This window comes from Zalophus californianus, chromosome 4 (assembly GCF_009762305.2).
Source record: "Zalophus californianus isolate mZalCal1 chromosome 4, mZalCal1.pri.v2, whole genome shotgun sequence".
NCBI lineage: Eukaryota > Metazoa > Chordata > Mammalia > Carnivora > Otariidae > Zalophus > Zalophus californianus.
The window spans coordinates 27561143-27581128 of NC_045598.1; the positions used below are offsets into that span (position 1 = coordinate 27561143).

General features: G+C 44.2%; 1 protein-coding gene across 5 annotated transcripts in view; it reads left to right on the forward strand.

Annotated features, from left to right (window-relative positions):
* Positions 1–9159: 9159 nt before the first annotated feature.
* Positions 9160–19986, forward strand: part of AGO1 (argonaute RISC component 1) — a 37141-nt gene continuing 26314 nt past the window's right edge. For 2 of the 5 annotated variants that reach the window (XM_027605974.2, XM_027605995.2), the window contains exons 1-7: positions 9161–9376; positions 14714–14897; positions 17888–18008; positions 18440–18621; positions 19018–19154; positions 19381–19515; positions 19654–19741. In XM_027605974.2, the coding sequence (XP_027461775.1) occupies positions 9352–9376; positions 14714–14897; positions 17888–18008; positions 18440–18621; positions 19018–19154; positions 19381–19515; positions 19654–19741 (872 nt within the window). In that variant the 5' untranslated portion in view covers positions 9161–9351. Of the gene's footprint in view, positions 9377–14713; positions 14898–17887; positions 18009–18439; positions 18622–18935; positions 19155–19380; positions 19516–19653; positions 19742–19986 lie in introns of those variants that run through there. The other 3 variants (XM_027605984.2, XM_027606003.2, XM_027606011.2) reach the window with 3 other exon arrangements.

The window sequence follows — 19986 nt, forward strand, 5'->3', positions numbered from 1 at the left end:
CTTTGTCCTAAACAGTAGGGATGCTTTAGAATGCTTTAATTCTTATCACCCTGTCTCTAAACTTACATACCAATGACCAATATTTTAGTTTTATCCTGTTAAAGAAATAACTCCATCTTTGTTGACAAGTGATATAAAATAGTCATCATCTTCTTTTATTATTGTCTTACAGCAACCTATTCTTTTTGTTCAAAGCACTTATTTTGAAATATATATAAACTTTGTTTATCATCTATGCCACTGTTATCTTCATGAGAGCATGTAACTACATGTTTACTTTGTTCACTAACTGGTAAGCATTGACTAAATGTGTGTTGAATGAGTGAATATATATTTGTATTTTGGAAAGATCACCCTGGACGCAATTACAGAATGAATCTGAGGGTGCAAAACTAGATGCAGGGAGTTAGGAGGCTGCTGCACTTAATCTAGGCAAGTGTAAGTGGGTGAGCTGGACTTGGACAATAGTCATAGAGATAGAGAAAAATAAAGAGGATTGAAAGATATTAGGAAGTAGAATCCATAGGATTTTATTACCATTTCAATATAAGGGCATGAATTAAGTGGTGTTTTTTAGGGTTTTGTCTTTGCTTTATTCTCTCTCCGTGTAACATACCCTCTTTGAGAATCTCACTGATGCCTATGGCTTCAGTTACTATCTGTATGTTTCTAACTCAAATGTGGATTTTTTTTTGAAGGTTTCAGGTTAATTTTATTTGAAACAAATGTGGATCTTTTAAGTGTAACGTCTTTTCTGGATTCCATACCACGTATCCAACCAAGTATGAGACATCTGTACTAGGTATCTTGCAGGCACCCAAGGTCAATATGTTAAAAACCACACTAATATTCTTTTTTTTCCTTGTGCTTTCAAAAATTTTTTTTATTTTGAGGTTTTTTTCTTCAGGAACATTTAACAAGAGATCCACCCTCACTTTTAACAAAATTTTAAGTGCACAATTACTATTGTTAACTATAGGATCTATGTTGTACAGCTGTTTTCTAGAGCTTATTCCTCTTTCATAACTGAAACTTTATTTTTTTAATTTAAATTCAATTAATTGACATATAATGTATTACTAGCTTCAGAGCGACACTAATTTTCTTGCTAAACCTATTCCTCCTCTAGTGTTTTCAGTCTCAGGGTATGTCACCACCAACCTCTTACTTGCTTAAACCTATTAGGAGGTGGCTCTTGGAGCCCAGCCTAAGAGGAGATAGGGATATAAGTATCTGCCTTTTAAAGGGTGTGGCTCATTTTCTGTTTTTATTTACTTTCCTCTTCATTTTCTGTTTTTATTTACTATTTCTAAAAGGTTAAGGGTAAGTAAAATCATAAGAAAAGAAAACAAGGACCTGTCCCAGGAATAGAGCAGAGGATCATAGGAATTATCATATATTCAGCACCTATAAATACTAAGCTCTGTGTTTGGTGTTTGCCATTAGTTAATAATTTATAATAACAAATTCCCACAACTCTATGAGATTTGGTGTTTGCCATTAAATAAATAAATAATTTATAATAATTCTAAATTAAATTATATATAAATATAAAAATTATAATAATCTATAATAATAAATAAATTCCCACAACTCTATGAGATTTTTACAGATGAGGAAATTACAGTTAATAATGGTACTATGGCTTGCTCAAGGTCACACATCCACATATGGTAGAGCTGAGATTTGACCCAGGTTTGTCTGATTCCAAGTGTTTCAGTATGTAACTGGGTGGAATTAGAAGTCAAAGAAACATCATTATAACTTGATAAATATTGCCAGATTGCTTTCCACAGGATCATACTGACATAAAATGCCACTGTACCAGTTCCATCACAATATCTTTAAGTAGGTAATAAGATTTTTTAAAATTGTATATAATTATTATTTGATGTTGACTTTCTTTTGAATGAATGATAATTATATAGTCCTACTTGTACAGACTATCTTTTCCTTGGCCCGTTGATATACTGAGGCCATATTTATTGTAAATATTTTTCCACTGAGCACCCTTATGGATTAATGGAGGTGAAGGAAGATAGTGGGAATTAATTCTGCCCCTATCCTTACCACTAATCAACAGCTTGGTAACATCCACCCAGATAGATTCTGGGTTGAAAGTCAAATCGTTAGTTTACATTTTCTAAGATGTAAAGATAGTACACCACCGGCTGACTACCATTTTCGGGGTTCATTTGTTATAGTAAATTTACATCTACTTTTATATCGAAGAGGACGCCTTTCTTGGTCATACCTGACTTCAATATCCTAGAATTCTCTTCCCCTACTTGGATGTAGTTAAGATTCTCCAACCCACTCAGGGCTAGCCTGTCCAAAGGGATCTCCTATTCTGCTAGGTCAAGTTTAGGTTTTGGGGACCTCCATCTGTGTCAGTTCACTTCCAACCTGGGTGGAAATGAACTATGAATCTGGGTGGAACTACATTGTGAGAATGCCTTGGGTGTCAGAACCAGGGACAGCTCCTCTGTCCCTCCCCCTGCTGCCCCTCCCCTGGCTTGGGCTGGGGAGAGAGTGGGCATATTTGAGCATAGTATACCTCTCAGAGTTGCATTGAAATGATCGTGTGTTGTCCAATATAATAGCCACTAGCAATATGTATCAAACACTTGAAATGTTGCTAGTCTGAATTGTAATGTGCTACAAATGTAAAATAAACACCAGATTTCAAAGAGTTACATAAGGGTGCCTGGGTGGCTCAGATGGTTAAGCATCTGCCTTCGGCTCAGGTCATGATCCCGGAGTCCTGGGATCGAGTCCCACATCGGGCTCCCTGCTCCTTGGGAACCTGCTTCTCCCTCTGCCTCTCTCTCTCTCTCTCTCTCTCTCTCCCCCCCCCCCCACTCTGTCTCTCATGAATAAATAAATAAAATCTTTTAAAAAAAAGTTAACATAAAAAGGAATGTAAAATATTAATAATTTTTTATATTGATGGCATGTTGAAATAATATTTTTGGATTAAATAAAATGTATTATTAAAATTAATTTCACTTCCTTTTTATTTTTTATAATGTGGCTACTAGAAAATCTAAAATTATATATGTATCTCACATATTTCCATTTGATAGCACTGATCTATATATTTATCTTTTCTTAAGGGGTAGGGACTGGCGGAATCCATCCTTATCTCTTTGTATTTTTGGAGTGCAATATATGGGGATGGGTGGGGATACCTGACGCTAGTCCTCAGAACTTGGGACTGGAGTAGCAAGGGTCTAAAAGACATTATTACATTATTTGCTTTTTCCATTCAGGAGCTTGGCCTCTCTCTACTTAGGCTTTTATATGTCTATTGATTCTTATAGAGTTTCTCAATCACAAATATATTAAATTTATTTCTAAGTATTTTGGTTTTTTCAAAAAAGATTTTATTTATTTATTTGAGAGAGAGAGCGAGAGAGCATATGAGCAGGGAGGAAGGTCAGAGGGAGAGGGAGAAGCAGACTCCCCGCTGAGCAGGGAGCCTGATGTGGGACTCGGATCCCAGCACCCTGGGATCATGACCTGAGCCAAAGGCAGACACTTAACTGACTGAGCCTCCCAGGTGTCCCTTGAATTGGATGTTTTATCATTATATTTTCTAATTGTTAATACTTGTGTGAGCAGTGAATGCTACGGATTTGTGGTTATTTTCTTGAATCTTTCCACTTACTTAGTTTACTAGTTTTAGTAAGACTGTATATTTTCTTGTTATATAATTGTATCAACTACAATAAAGATATATTCTTATATACTTAAGTTTATTTTTCTCTCTTCACCATGCTGTGCCCCTCCTCTCTCTTTCCTGGCTAGAATATCTAACTCAGTATTAAAATAGTGTTAGTGAGGGGGAACTTGGATGGCTCAGTCAGTTAAACGTCCGACTTCTTGATTTGGCTCAGGTCATGATCTTATAGTTGTGAGATCAAGCCCTGCATTGGGCTCCGTGCTGGGCATGGAACCTGCTTAAAATTCTCTCTCTCTCCCTTCCCCCTCCCCTCCCTGCCCTTCTAAATAAAATAAATAAAATAGTATTAGTGGTATATAGTGACCTTGTTTATGCCTGTTTTAAAAGAAAAATATCTACTGCTTCTCCAATAGCTGAAAGTACTATCTTGTTAAGGATGAGTGATTTTAGTTATTTTATTAAGAATGGGTATTAAAATTTGTAAAATATTTTTACCTATTACAGTTATCATGTTTATTTTTTATTAATCTACCTTCATGGCATATTAAGGTATTTATCTTTTAACCATCCCTGAATTACCCTTATGTTTGTGTTATGCTTTTCTTTTAATAACGTCATATAGTGTTGTGGTTAAGAGTGTTGACCCTGGAACCCTCCAGCCTGAATTAAAGTTCTGCTTCTGCTAGTTACAAGTTGTGTGATCTTTAGGCAAATTACTTATCTATGTCTCCATTTTTATTTATTTATTTTTTTATCTTTAAAGATTTTATTTAGAGAGAGAACATGTGCACAAGTAGGGGGAGGGGCAGAGAGAGAGGGTGAGGGAGAGAGAAAATCTTAAGCAGACTCCATGCCCAGTGTGGAGCCTGACATGGGGCTCTATCTCAGGACCCTGAGATTATGACCCAAGATTAAATCAAGAATGTTATGCTTAATCAACTGAGCCTAGGCGCTCCACTGTGTCTCCATTGTTAATAATAGTACCTGCCTATGCTGGTTATTTACCTATTGCTTCTCAGCCCAAACCCACCTATTTGTTCTATAATGCACCAGGATTTTTGTGAGGAGCATGTGAGTTAACATATGTAAAGCGTTGGACTCATACCTGGAACTTAATATTAAGTAAATACCTAATAATATTAGCTATTGTTGGGGCACCTGGCTGGCTCAGTTGGTAGAGCATGTGACTCTTGATCTCAGAATTGTAAGTTCAAGCCCCATGATGGGTATAGAGTTTATTTAAAAATAAAATAAACAAAAAATAATGTTAGCTGTTATTATTATAATAATTTTAATTAATCTCTTATAGAATTCTATATGCTAATATTTGACTTATGACTTTTGCATCCTCCATATTCTTGAGATCTCTTTTTATAATATCATCTGATAAGAGATGAAGATCTTTATCTGCAACTGTGAACAAATTAGGAAAATTCCTCTTCCTCGCATGTCCTATAACCATTCATATAACTGGAACAGAATTATTTCTTTCAGGAATGGTTGGAAGTTTTTTTTTAAAGATTTTATTTTTAAGTAATCTCTATACCCAACATGGCGCTTGAACCCACAACCCCGAGATCAAGAGTCGCATGCTCCACTAACTGAGCCAGCCAGGCGCCCCAGGAATGGTTGGAAGTATTCAACAGTGAACATTTTGGGCCAGATGTTCTTTGGTCATTTTTGATAACTTTCTCAGTGTCTTCTATAATTGTTGCTCAATTTTTGTTTTTGAACCTTGTTTTTCATTTTTTGAAGAAAAGTATGTATGTAACTTTAAATTTTACTTAGGGTTTCAAATTCATTAGTCTGTAGGTATGTAAAAATTTACCTTTTATTTATTCCTTGTAATAAGTTTTAAGATTTGGGAGTGGTAGATATGTTCAATACCCTGATTGTAGTAGTGGTTTCACAGGTTGACACATAAGTTAGAACTGATTAAATTGTACACTTTATATAGGTGCAATTTATTATATGTCATTTATAACCCAATTTAAAAAGAGTAATATTGGGAGGTCTTCTCGGGGGGCTCAGTCTGTTAGGTGTTGGACTCTTGATTTCCACTTGGGTCACAATCTCAGGGTCGTGAGATAGAGCCCTGCCTCTGGCTCCGAGTTCTGTGTGGAATCTGCTTGAGATTCTCTCTCCCTATGCCCCTCCCACTGCTTACGTATGCACACTCTCTCAACTAAATCTTTAAAAATAATAATAATTTTTTATTTATTTTATTTATTTTTTTTTAAAGATTTTATTTATTTATTTGAGAGAGAGAGAATGAGAGATAGAGAACACGAGAGGGAAGAGGGTCAGAGGGAGAAGCAGACTCCCTGCCGAGCAGGGAGCCCGATATGGGACTCGATCCCGGGACTCCAGGATCATGACCTGAGCCGAAGGCAGTCGCTTAACCAACTGAGCCACCCAGGTGCCCAATAATAATAATTTTTTAAAAGTCTACCAGTTTCATGTCTTTTTAAAGTACCAGTTGACATTTATTAATTCTAATGTTCATGATTTCTGATTTTTTAAATTATCTCCTGAAATATATGAGATATATTTTATTATAGATAAAAAGCATGAGCTTTTGGTGATTCATTTCCTGATAGTAGGGTATATGATTTGTTTTATGTCTATTACAGTACCTTGATCTCGTTTTCAGACTGTTTTAAATATAAAAAGAGGAAAATATAGATGGACTTTGATCTCTTTGTTCCCAGACTGTATTTTAGATATAAAAAAAGAAAACTATAGATGGAGATGCAGTTTTTTTCCCAGGCCATTCTTGTTTTGTGGCCAGGAAACTCTGGCTGTAGAGAAGGTATATAAGTGGAAAGGGCTGGGCTCTGGCCCACACAACAGAGACCTTTGAGTGTGAGTTAGCGTGGACTGAGATGCAAGGATTGAACTGCAAATAGCCAAGGACCCAATAGCTTTCTGGGAAAAGTACATCAGGAGTTCCTGGAAGAAGTTTGTGTGCATAAAAATACCAAAATGCTATGAGGATTTCCTTAAACTCTACCTCTTTGCCTAGCCTAGAGTGAAATCCTTGATGGTGGAGATGGTCTGCAGAAACAACAGAAAGGCCAGGGCCAGGCTTGACTCCATTGGCCACTTTGGAGATGAGTCAGAATAGTGACCAATGCCTTTCCACAAAGTTAAGTGTGAGACTTGGTATTTAGAACAGGGGATTCCAACTCTTCTAATGGAATGCTGAGCTTCTAGCTTAGTTATGCCAAGGCAGAGGTCCTGCTATTTTTGAGGATGTTTTGATGCCATCTGTTTGATTCAGATCAACCCATATTTACTGATCATTCTAGGCACAGCTTATGCCAGGCACTAAAGGGGGACAGAGATGCATCTGATTTGGTCTCTTTTCTTCAGGAACTTAGAATGCAGTGCAAGAGGCAGATAGTGATTACAGTAGTGACTAATATTCTGTCTGCATTCTTCTAGGTACTGTTCTAAGGTCTTTATGTGTATTAACAGCAGACCAATGAGGTAGGTGCTATTTTCTACCTCCTAAAATGGGGGAGGAGGAAATTGAGATACAGAGAAAGTAAGTAATTTACCCTGTGTTACACAGCTAGTAAATGGCAGCACCAGGATTAAAGCCAAAACAGGCTGGCTCTGGAGTCTTTGTTCTTAACCCTATGCTTTAGAGCAGTAGTTCTCAAACTGTGTTCCCTAGATCAGCAGCAGCAGCCTCATCTAGCAACTTATTAGAAATGCACCCTGAAGGAAAAAAAAAAATGAACATTCTTGGGTTCTACCCAAGACCCACTGAATCACAAACTCTGGAGGTGGGGCTCGGCAATCTGTTTTAACAAGCTCTCCAGGTGATTCTGATGCTTGCTATTTGAGAACCTCTGCTAGAGAGAAGCAAGGCACACTATGGTAAGTGTCAGAAATTAATATCCCTGTGGGTAGGGACTGGGTATGATCTTTCTCTTAAGTTTCTAGCTCTCTGCACAGCATCTAGTGTAAAGCAGGCATCAAAAAATACATGTGGTTGAATACATATAAGTGTATGGGAAAGTGATGTTTGAGGTGGGTCTCTTACCACCCCTCAACTGCAGCAAACTGAATGAGAGAAATGTTCCTAGAAACTGTGAGACTAGCAAGGAAGTGGCTGTGTTTACTTTTAGCAAGGTATGCACCAGCACCAAGGATCTGCACTAGCACAAGGAGCCTGCAGAATGGTGGAGGGTCATGTGGGAGCAAGTCAGGAGGTAAACATGTCAGGACTTGGTGAACAGCTGAATGGGGGCAAGAAGCAAGGGAGAGAAATTGTCATTTTTGGAAACTGTCTCCATTTGCAGAGAAAGGAGGCATAGAACAAGTACATTTGTGGGGGAAAGATAAAGGGTTTGATTTTGGACTCCAAATTTGAAATGCTGGAGATCCAGGTGGAGCTGTCCAGCATACACTTGGAAATAACGAGTCTAAGACGTGGCTGGGGATAGAGATTTGGAGGGATAGTTGAGCTGTAAGAATGGATGAGACCTTGAAGGAAAAAGTAGAGGGTGGAATGAGAAGAGAGGTGGATTTGAAACCACAGTGAACAGTGTTATTTAATGGGGCAAAAAAGCAACACGGGACCCTTGAAAGAAGACTGAAAAAGATTTAGGCAATAGGAGAGCTTAGAAAATTCTGAAGCCAAGTAAGGCTCAAAAAGGAAGGAGAGGTCAGTGCCAGATGCTGCGGAGAAATAAGAATCGAAAATTATCCTTTGAATTTTGACACAAAAAGTATTTTAAGTGACGTGGTGAGGACAGAAGCAGACTGACAGAGTTCAGGGATGAGCTCTGGATGAAAAAACGCAGGCAGGTGCTTCCCAGGTCCCGCAGATAGAACTCTGTAGCCGCACTTAAGTTGAGACTGTGACATCTTCCAGGGTAGGCAGGGTCTCTTTCGTCTGTGGTCCCAGCGCCCAGCAATCGGCCTGGAAGAGAGGGTGGCGTCAGTGAGTTCAGTGACTAGGGACGGAGAAAGGCTTCGCGGAGGCAGTCGCTTTGCAATCGAGGCTTGAAGGATGAGGGTGATTGGGAGGAGAGGTGGGAGGCAGGGCCCCTGGGTGATGGGGCGCTCGGAGTGTGTGAGGGGGGTCTGGGAATGAGGTGGGGTTCCGGTAATGTGCGTGTGGCTGTGCAAAGGGGGAAGGCTGTATGTAGGTTTGGAGGGACCTGTTTGGGGAAAAGACACACGGCCAAAGGCTGCTGCGGCGGGTGGGGGCAGACACCCCCCTCCACCGCCCCACCCCACTTACGCCGCTGCGCCGTTCCGCGGCGCCTCTACCGGAGCCCTCCCGCCGGGCTGCATGGCGACGGGTGACCGCCAGGGGCCGCTGCCTCGGGTCCCCGGTGCTCCCGCCCCTCTCCATTGGCCTTTGTTGCCGTCGGAGCGCCCCGCTTGACTCGTTCCCGTCCGCCCCCTGGGCCTGGCGGTCGCGCCTGCGCACTGGCAGCTGGCCGGGCGCTCGCAGGGGGAGCTGCTGCAGGCTCCGCGGCTGCGGCGGCAACGGAGGCTGCGGGGGCAGCGGCGCGAGCGGCCGGGCTTGGGGGGGGTGCCGAGCCCGGCCCGGAAGCCCGAGCAGCTAGAGTGCGGGGTACCTAGGCCCCTCACTCTGGACTCCACAGTCTCCGGGCCGCCTGACCTCTGCACGGGTATATGGGATGGAAGCGGGACCCTCGGGAGCAGGTAAGGGCCCCCGGGAGTGGGGGACGGTGCGTGCTCCAAGGACCGGGGGACTCCCGCGTGAAGAACAGGATTTCCGAGTGAGGAAAGGCTTCCTGAGTGCGGAGAGGGGCTCTTATGGGATGGGGGGCCCAGTTTGAAGGGGGCTGTATGCAGTTCCGGGGGAAACCTTGTGAAGGAAGCCCTAAGAAGGGGGCTGTTTATGAAAGGAGGCTGTATGCACTCCTGGAGGTGGGAAGTAATCTGGGAGAAGGGCCTGAACGCACGTAAGGACTCCCGGAGATCCCGGGAGGCCTAGGGACAGGCCCGGCAGGTGGCAGGGGGCGGGCTCCAGGTGTCCAGGAGAGGAGGGGGTCGACACAGATGGGCGCAGCGCTGCTGCTTGCCGGGGGGCGGGGGCTAGGCTAGTGTCTCTTGGGAGAAGGCGCCAGAGCTGGGCTGTGAGCTCCGCCCTAGCCGGGCCTGACGCGGGGGCGAGGGTCAGGGGGCGGTGGGTGGGGATCCAGTCCCGGGATTCCCCCCCGTGAGTCTGGGGAGCTGGAGCGGAGGCGCCCGAGCATGCGCGGAGGTGGCAGCTGGAAGTGGCAGCCCGAAGTGGTGGGGGCGTGGCTGCCCGAATCCCCCCACCCCACCCGATTTGGCTTGGAAAAAGGAGCCCGCTGATGGGGCGGATTCTCTAAGGTTCAGTTGGCAGAGTGCAAATAGAAATGGCCCCCTTCCCCATCTTTGGGGCTCTTACACTTGATCCTGGAAACCCTCAGTCACAATTTGCCAAGAAGGGGTTGAGAGAAACTGCCAAAATGCCGCCTTATGCCCCTGGGATGAGTAAAGACTGGGACCAAGGCAATGTCCTCGCCCTGAAGAGAGGAGTTAGAAAAGGTGTTGGTTACTGAGGGAGCAAGGCCAGGACCAGGTTTACCTGGAAGGGGTTGTCTGCCTGGTTTCCTCATTTCTGGTCCAATACTTTGTAGAGATGGGATACTTTAATCCAAAGATAATGATTTTTCCATTGAAATGTCTCCTCAGGTGACAGCCTAGTCTCTTTCTATTCTTTAATATTTTTTGTGGGTCTATCCCCCACTAGGTATCTTTTCTTTTTCTTCTGTCTGCTCCCCAGAAACTGTCAGGGCCATGTTATTAGACCCAAGGTTGCCAAGTTAGCCTTTTGTCACAAGTAAGTTGTTTGGGGGCGGGGGAACTTATAGGTTTCACCCTGGTGAGTCCCAGGTGATAGCCTTAACTTCTTATTCACAGGCAATCAGAGAGAGGCTGGGAAAGATGAGAACAGAGGAGAGACTGGGGTAGGGCTACCTCAAGATCAGAGTCTCCAGGATGGGCTGTGGGATGGTGGCACCTCCTGTGTCCTAGGTCTCTTACCCTTTGATCAGAGGAGCATTCTGGACCTGGGAATCCTTTAGGTCTTGTCTCACTACCTCCTTCCATTTGCTCTAGGGGTGGAAGTAGGATTTCTTTCTTTCTTTCTTTCTTTTTTAAGATTTTTATTTATTTATTTGACAGAGACAGAGGGAGATAGACACAGCAAGAGAAGGAATACAAGCAGGGGGAGTGGGAGAGAGAAGCAGGCTTCCTGCTGAGCAGGGAGCCCGATGCGGGGCTCCCCTGGGATCATGACCTGAGCTGAAGGCAGACACTTAACGACTGAGCCACCCAGGGGCCGGGGAATAGGATTTCTGTTCGGGACATGAATTTCATTGCCGGTGGAAGAATCATTCTTTTTATGCCAGATCTTACCCCACCCCCCCAAGTTCCTACCAATTTACTCAGCTCATCCATTTAGTGATCTATAAGTACTTAGTGACTACTTTTCCCCCAAACAAAAACGACCTTGTAAAGGCTGTGTAGGTCTTCATGAAGAGCACAGGGAGCAACTGACTTCAGAAAACCATTTTTCCTTCCCTTAGGATTCTTTCTCCATTCTAGGAACTCTCCTGGTTTTCTAGGCTGGAGACTATTTGAGCAACCTGTGTTCTACATAGAGTAGGAGTAGGTCACAGAGGTCCAGATGGATTGCTAGGAGCCGGCACTCATACTAGACTGCTAATGATTTCATTCTGATGAATTCCTAATGGACTCTGGAGGGATGAATAAACTGACTTTTTTGCTTGTTACAAGAGATAAGCTTCTAGGGAAGGGACTAGAGCCTGGTATCTGGAGTTGGCTGTAGCCTGATGGGACAGGCTTTGCCTCATCAAAAGGTGTAACTGGAATTCAGTCTGGAAGCTGTGAATGGAGGGACCCCATAACTGCCTCCTTCTTAGGCCCAAACTATTCTCTTGGAAGTTGGAGGACACAGTACACAAAACTGAAGGTACTGGTGGTGGCTTCACTGGGCTATGTCCTGATGTGCTTTCTGTGCTCAGGTGTGTTCTAAGCACATATACTGGATTGAGAGCTCCAGGAGGGTAGAGGTAATATCTAATTTATCTGTGGAAACAGTGAGTGTCTAGGCCCTGACACAAAGTATACATTTAGTAATTGAACTGAATCACATTCCAGTGTAAACATAAATGGTTAAGCACATATATGGATATTTAGTAATTTTTGTATACTCACGTGTGGACAAATTTTTTTTAGGAGAGGTTGGCTTAGTCTCTCCTTACTGGACAGCTAACCCAGCCTTGAGTTTGTATTTTGAATAGGCAGTCTGGCTCCCAAGGAGGTATGTGGGCCTCAAAACTGCAGGGAAGGAATCCCTGAGCCAGGCCTTTCAGCTCTGTTACTTTTCCTTCTCAGGGCTGGTTGGGGATGGGGGAGGGGGAGTGTCCTTTTCATGGCCCCTCCCTCCTTGCTTTTGTCTGCAAGGAAGGGCCCCGCCCCTTTCCCCCAAGGCCCAAGCTTTGTCCTCAGTGCTGGGGCCCTCATCTGCATCACAAAGTGGCCGTCTGTCCCTGTCTGGGTTTGAAGGGAAGTGTCTCCCTTTCTCAGACTAAAAGCTGGGGGCAGGGGGGACTTTGTACAGCTCTAAGGCTTGCAGGGGGATGGGATGTGAGAGAGGGTCTCCCTTTTGCCTTCCCTAGTTTGGGGATGAAGGGGAAGGTGGGGGTTCCCCTGTTTTCCCAAAGCCTCCTTGGAGTGGAGGGTGCCTAAGGCTGAATTTGATGTGTGGTCCTATTTCTGGGGAAGGGAAGCCTTTGAGGTTAGAGTGTTTGTCCCATCCCCCATCATTTCTACCCACCCCCCGAGCTCTAGGGGATGTCTTTTTCCCAAGAATTCAAACGATTATTCAGCCTGGAAGGCTAAGGAGGTGAATGGAATGTAAAAACTTGGGGAGGGGAAGGGTATCTCTTATATCCACCAGGATGTTTATCTTGTGCAGGGTTTATAATTGTTTTTGAACAGTTTGCAGGTGTTTGTGTGCTGTGTATGCATGTGTGTTCTTTGTGATGTATCTGTGGATCTTTTTGTTCATTCATTTAATATCTGTATGTTGAACACCTCCTATATGCTAGGAGGCAAGATACAGTCCCTGCTCTTGAAGAACTCAATCTAGGGCGGTGAGGGGTATGTATATAAAGGTAAACTATCTAGGTCTAAGTGTGTGTTTGGGTGTGTATGACAGGAATGTGTCTCACTATGTGTTTGCATCTATCTATTGCTTGTGTGCAATTTCTGTCCAGCTCTTTCTGGGGTAGGCACCCAGATGCTAGTGGTTAGGCTTTCACTTCCCCATGTAGCTGAGTCCTTGAAGGCCTTTTCCACCCAGGCTGAGCCTTCATTTCTGTCTGCGTTTCCCTGTCTGCAGTGTGGGGCTGGGCTTGACAGGTGGTTAGAAGGAGATGTAGCAGCTTAGCTCTGGGAAGCATGCCCCTCCCGTGAATGGTTCTGACCTCTTCCTGACCCCCCAGCTGAGGATATGCCCCATCCCCCAGCCTGGCGGACTGTGAAAGCAGAGCTACGGTGATGGGAGGTTCTGGGCTGGTTTATCCCTCTCTCCTCCCACCTGGGCTGGTCCTCTACTAGCAAAGGACAATAATAGCTGTGGACAAAGGCTTCTCTTAGTGTCCCTTTTTCCTCCCTTTTCCCTCAAGCTAGAAAATAAAACTAGGGGCAGCAATCTAGCTGGTGGCAAGAGAGGAGAAAGTAGTAGAAGCTGGCTCTGCCCTAGCCTTTTCCCAGGGGCCTGCTCTATCTTGAAATTGATCCCTTCTTTTACTGTCTGGGCTTTCTGTGTGGAAGGAACTGTGGCTGTGCAGAGTACCTTATTCTCCTTCTCAGAGCCAGTATCTTATTCTTCTCCAGCATGCTAAAGGCTGCCTCTCCTTCCCAAGTCCTCCACTCTAGCCTATTCATGGCTCATTCTCCTGTCTTCTTCCTGTCTTCATTCCCTAGCTTTTTCTTCTTTTGAACTTTTTCTTGTCTCCCCAATTGCAGCCTTGCTTCTTGCTCAAGCTTCCAACTCTTACCTATATGTTGCCCAGGCCTTAACTCCAGCCTTCCCTCCGTCCTAGATCAAGCCTCTTTCTGCTGTGATTTCCAGTTGTGGCCTCTTTGTCAGCTCCCTGTTTCAGCCTCTCTCCTTTCTTTTGTCTCCAGACTTTATTTTTTAAGCCTTTTCTACTTTTCTGTCTCTCCATCCTCAGCCATTCAGTTGCCTTAGTCCTTTCTAAAACATTGTCTCCCTCACATCCCCCTAGCCTGACCTTTGGATCTTCCTCCTGCCTGCATTGCATAGGAGCATTAAGATGTTGCTATTTCATGTTCAGGATGGTGATGAGTGAAGTGAGCATCTGGCTGGCAGAGAAGAGAAGCATACTTGGTCTGCTAGATACCTGGTGGAGGCAGGTGTCTTAATCTAGTACGAGAAAGAAAGTTTTATTATTTTTTTAAAGGTTTTATTTATTTATTTGACAGAGAGAGACACAGCAAGAGGGGGAACACAAGCAGGGGGAGTGGGAGAGGGAGAAGCAGGCTTCCCGCTGAACGGGGAGCCCAATGCGGGGCTCGATCCCAGGACCCTGGGATCATGACCTGCGCCGAAGGCAGACACTTAACGACTGAGCCGCCCAGGCGCCCCTAGAAAGTTTTATCATTGGGAGCCAGATTTAGTTCCTCTACTTAACATGTAATAGAAACGTATTAAGTATTCATTTGATGAACTGAAGAGAGACAAGAAGGATAATTTTCCTAACTGGAGAGAGGTTTGAAAAAAATGAACATGGGTTGTCTGAGCCAGTGGAACCCCTCATTTGAGTTGGGTAGGCAGGAAAGAGCCTTCCCCTATACTCTCCTGTTCCTGTTCTGGGAGGCCTTGTGCCTTCTCTGATCAGAATGATAAGGAGATTGCTAGACTCTGCCCTCACCAGCCTCTTTATCTTGTAGCTGCGGGCGCCTACCTGCCCCCCCTGCAGCAGGTGTTCCAGGCACCTCGCCGGCCAGGCATTGGCACTGTGGGGAAACCAATCAAGCTCCTGGCCAATTACTTTGAGGTGGACATCCCTAAGATTGACGTCTACCACTACGAGGTGGATATCAAGCCGGATAAGTGTCCTCGCAGAGTCAACCGGTAAGTGATGGACATCTAAGCTACCAAGTCCAGGAGTCTTTACTTTCCTGAGTCTCAGAATCTTCAAAGAGTGTCCAGAGAAAACTGGTAGAGGGTGGTATCACCAGATTCAAGGAAGGTTTTGAGGAGGAGATTCCAGGTAAGGTAAACGCTGAAAAATATCATTGAATTTGGCTACTAGGAGATAATTGGTGCCTTTTGCAAAGCAGTTTCAGCAGAGTAGTTGGGCTAGTAATCTAACTACAGTGAGTTGAGGAATAGGTAGAAGGTAAAGTGGTAGGGATAGTGAGAGCAGGTAGCCTTTTCTACATAGCTTGACAGTGAAGCATGAGGAGAGAGAGAATATGTTGGTTAGAGAGGATTTATAGGGGTCAAGTACAATGCATTGCGCATTGCAATATTTGTTAAAATGAATGAATGAAAAGTTTTTAAGAATGAGACACGGATATGCTTATAAACGGGAGAAGCAGCTAGTTAAAGGTACAGGACAGAAAGAAGAGGAATGCGTTCCCACTCATTGCTAACGCAGGAAGACGTTATAGGACACAGAGTTGGAGGAATTAGCCTTAGAAGAAACAATATTTCTTTTTTTTTTGTTTTTTTAAAGATTTTATTTTTAAGTAATCTCTGTACCCAATATGGACCTCAGACTCACAACCCCGAGAACAAGAGTCACATTCTCTTCCGACTAAGCCATCTGGGTGCCCTGAAGCAATATTTCTTTTCAAAATTAATTTATTTCATTATTACTTGAAAACTACATATGCACAAAGTAAAAATAAATAAATAAAATATTACAAAAAGAGCAGCAGTCAAAAATATCTCCTGTTACCCTGGTCTCCAGTCCCCTAGTCCCTTTCCCTAGAGGCATTCATTGTTACCATTCTTGAGTATGTTTCCGTATGTTTTTGTTTGCATATGCAAGCATATGTGTATATAAAACATTTTTAAAACGCACAATAGGGGCGCTGGGGTGTCTCAATTGGTTAAGTGTCTGTCTTCCGCTCATGTCATGATCTCAGGGTCCTGGGATCGAGCCCCGCATCGGGCTCCTTGCTTCTCCGTCTCCCTCTGCTGCTCCCCCTGCTTGTCACTCTCCCTCTCTAAATAAATAAATAAAATCTTAAAAAAAAAAACAAAAACAATGCACAAAATATAGAATTCTATATCCCTTGTTTTGTACCTTTTTTCCACTGAACATTATATATCAGATCATGCATATCTGCCTCAGTCTTTTGCATAGCTTGATGGGTATTCCATTGAAAGGATGTATTATAACTTAATTAATAAATCTATTGAGGAACACTTAGCTTTAACCTAAACTTTTGCTACAAAAGTGAAACTGTTGAATATTATTAAATGTAGATACATTTTTGCACTCAAATATGAATGTATCTATAGGATAAATTTCTAGGAGTAGAATTGCTGGCATTGAAAAATTTGGAGATATTACCAGTTTGTTTTTCTTTTAAGGTAAGTTGTACCAATTTATACTCCCATCATCACAGTATCAGTGCCTCTTTCCCTGTCTGTACTAGTCCAGTGTATTGGATTTTTTGACCTTTGGAATTCTGATAAGTAGAAAATTATATCTTGGGCTAATTTTACTTACTTATTTTTTAATTTTTTTAAAGTAAGCTCTGTGCCCAGTGTGGGGCTTGAACTCACAACCCTGAGATCAAGAGTTGCATGCTCTACCAATTGAGCCAGCCAGGCGCCCTAATCTTGGTTTAATTTTAAATTGTGTTTCTCTATTGAGTGAAGTTGAGCAAATTTTCATGTATTTATTTATTTAAGATTTTATTTATTTATTTGACAGAGAAATAGAGAGCACAGTTAGGCAGAGCAGCAGGCAGAGAGAGAAGGAGAAGCAGGCTCTCTGCTGAGCAGGGAGCCCGATGCAGGGCTCCATCCCAGGACCCTGGGATCATGACCTGAGCCAAGGGGCAGACGCTTAACCAACTGAGCCACCCAGGCGCCCCAAATTTTCATATATTTAAAAATTATATATGGAAGGGACATTTCAAGTGTGAGGGGAAAAGAAAAGAGGTGTACATATATAAATATGTTTGTATGTCTGAGAACTTGAAGGTGGCCTTGCCTATCTTGCACTCTCTTTTTAGAGTCATTAAAGTTGATTTTTGACTGGAGGTAGGAATGGGTTCTGCAGTTAGAGGGTAGAGGAGAAAGTTTGACACAGTCTATGAGGGATGGAACTGATCAGGGATATGGAAAAGATTGTTTGGTAGCACTAAAGCCTAATTGGGATTGAAACCACGTGTTTACAGTTATTTACAATGTATAATTTGAGTTTTTTAAATCCAGTAGTATTCAAGAGCTTTGAAAGAGAAGAAGTCAGAGAGTTGGATGGAATGGTATTTTGAAGGATAAATGGACACTCTGGGATCATAGTGGCAGAGGAGAGGAAGTGAAATCAAGAAAGAGATGATAACGGAGTGATAATGGGGTTGTGGGACTAAGGGCTTCAGAGACATGGAAGAGATGGAGTTCTTCTTCCACAGTTTATTCCTATTCCAATTCATATCTTTTCCTCATCTACCTTCTTTATGTCTCAGCTTGGGGATTGGAGCAGCCTGGATTTTGTTCCTGATTCTAGATAAACCCTGGGAATGAGTGCTTTTCCTCTCTGCCTGCGCCCCCCCCCCCCCCCCCCCGCCCCGCTCAGAAGGCACATGTACCTACTCTTTCAGATCCTTTAGAGCCTTGTTGATCTGAGAACTAGAAGCATCACTTGATAGCTTGTTAGAACTGTAGAATTTCAGGTGCTCTAGACCTGAATTAGAATCTGCATTTTAATAAAATCTCCAGGTGATTCATATGAATGTTGACGTTTGAGAAGCACTACCATAGAGTAGAGGAGATTAGAGTAGCTGCTAGGAGGGGATGGACATTACCTGAACATCGAATTGCTTCCAGAAACTTGTAGTAGTAGTCTCTCAGCTCCTATAGGCTGCTCCTATCCCCCACAGGGAAGTGGTGGAATACATGGTCCAGCATTTCAAGCCTCAGATCTTTGGTGATCGCAAGCCCGTGTATGATGGAAAGAAGAACATTTACACTGTCACAGCACTGCCCATTGGCAATGAACGGGTAAGCTGGGAGTCAGGCTAGACCTGTGGCAGGTGTCTGGGGTGGTACAGAACTCATATAAGCCTATTTGGAGTCTGGCGGTCCAGAAATTCCTTTCATCTTTTCTGATGAGAAAGTGTGTTTTAGGGTGAGGAATGGGTAGATGCTGATGTTTATTTAGCCTAGCGTATGTCTGTCCCTGTCCCAAACAGACTGAGATAAGACTTAAAACAGATCTAAAGGACTTCTGCTAAGTTGAGAAGGATAGAAATACTGAGCTAAGGTAGCTAGAGACTAAATGTCTGGATTTCCTCTGAGATCTTCATTGTGAGCCCCTGTCAGTTAAGGAGCAGGTGCTTGGCAAATCTGTGTGGTGCAGGACAGCTGGGGCAGGACAAGGAATGTTGGACTGTGGGAAAGCATTGGCAGTCTTTCACTCCTTTCTTCTGAAGGTTGACTTTGAGGTGACAATCCCTGGGGAAGGGAAGGATCGAATCTTCAAGGTCTCCATCAAGTGGCTAGCTATTGTTAGCTGGCGCATGCTGCATGAGGCCCTGGTCAGTGGCCAGATCCCTGTTCCCTTGGAGTCTGTGCAAGCCCTGGATGTGGCCATGAGGCACCTGGCATCCATGAGGTACTGGGTTTAGTTAGTATCTGGGCAACTAGTGGTGGCAGAATTGCTATGCGGGGAGGTGGGGAATGAGCACATACTAAGGGCCCACAGTATGCCTCTCAAATAAAACATTCACTGAAGCCCTACCATATGCCAAGCGGTATGCATATACATTTAGGTGGTTTAAAGCCTTGGCCCTGGCCCTTATAGATATCTTTGGACCTCCACCCCATCTGTCCCTGCAGGACAGAGAAAAGATAGACTTGCACAAGGTCAGTCATACAACTAGTAAAGGATCAGAGCTGGAATTAAAGCCCTGGTGTCCTGCCTTCCAGGCCAGGGCTCCTCCGTGCCCAGGATGCCTCACAGGGTGGGGGCCTGTGCCCGAGGGACCAGTTCTCTGCCTGTCCCTGCCAGGTACACCCCTGTGGGCCGCTCCTTCTTCTCACCGCCTGAGGGCTACTACCACCCGCTGGGGGGTGGGCGCGAGGTCTGGTTCGGCTTTCACCAGTCTGTGCGCCCTGCCATGTGGAAGATGATGCTCAACATTGATGGTGAGTGGGGAGAGCTATGGAGCCAGGGGCACCCTGAGTCCAGTGACCACACTCCCAGCCTCATCCCTCCCAGCTCTGCAACCATACTCCTAGTCTAATCCCTTTAGCCCTTGGGACCCCCCCTCCCATCCCAATGCCCTATAAGGAAGAGGGTGTGAAGAGCAGTGCCTCCATTTATTCTGGAAGACCAAACCTGAGCTGAGCTATATCTGCCCTGTCCCCACAGTCTCAGCCACTGCCTTCTACAAGGCACAGCCGGTGATTGAGTTCATGTGTGAGGTGCTGGACATCAGGAACATAGATGAGCAGCCCAAGCCCCTCACAGACTCTCAGCGTGTGCGTTTCACCAAGGAGATCAAAGGTGAGGACCCAACCAAGTGGGGAAGGGAAACAGCACCATTTTGTCTTTAGTCCTACTTGGGATATGTCCAGGGGAGAGGCCAAGCCTGGGCGCATGAGCAGCCTTTTCCAACCCTGACAAGCAGTGTGTGTATCCCAGGCCTAAAGGTGGAAGTGACCCACTGTGGACAGATGAAGAGGAAATACCGTGTGTGTAATGTTACCCGCCGCCCTGCCAGCCATCAGACGTGAGTTGACAGGCTGCTAAGCCATACCTTGGTAGAAGAGGGCTGATATTTCAACATACTTCTTTCACTCCCCTCCCTCTCTCCAACCCCTACCAGCCCTGAGGATGAGCCCTGTTTTCAAAGATAAGCTGTGGGAGTTTGGTATCCCTCCTCCAAACTTCCCAGATCCTTCATACTCTCCTTAACGTTTTTACCTTCTTGGTCTCCACCTTTCCTCCTTGGGCCTTTACTGTAGAACAGGAGTC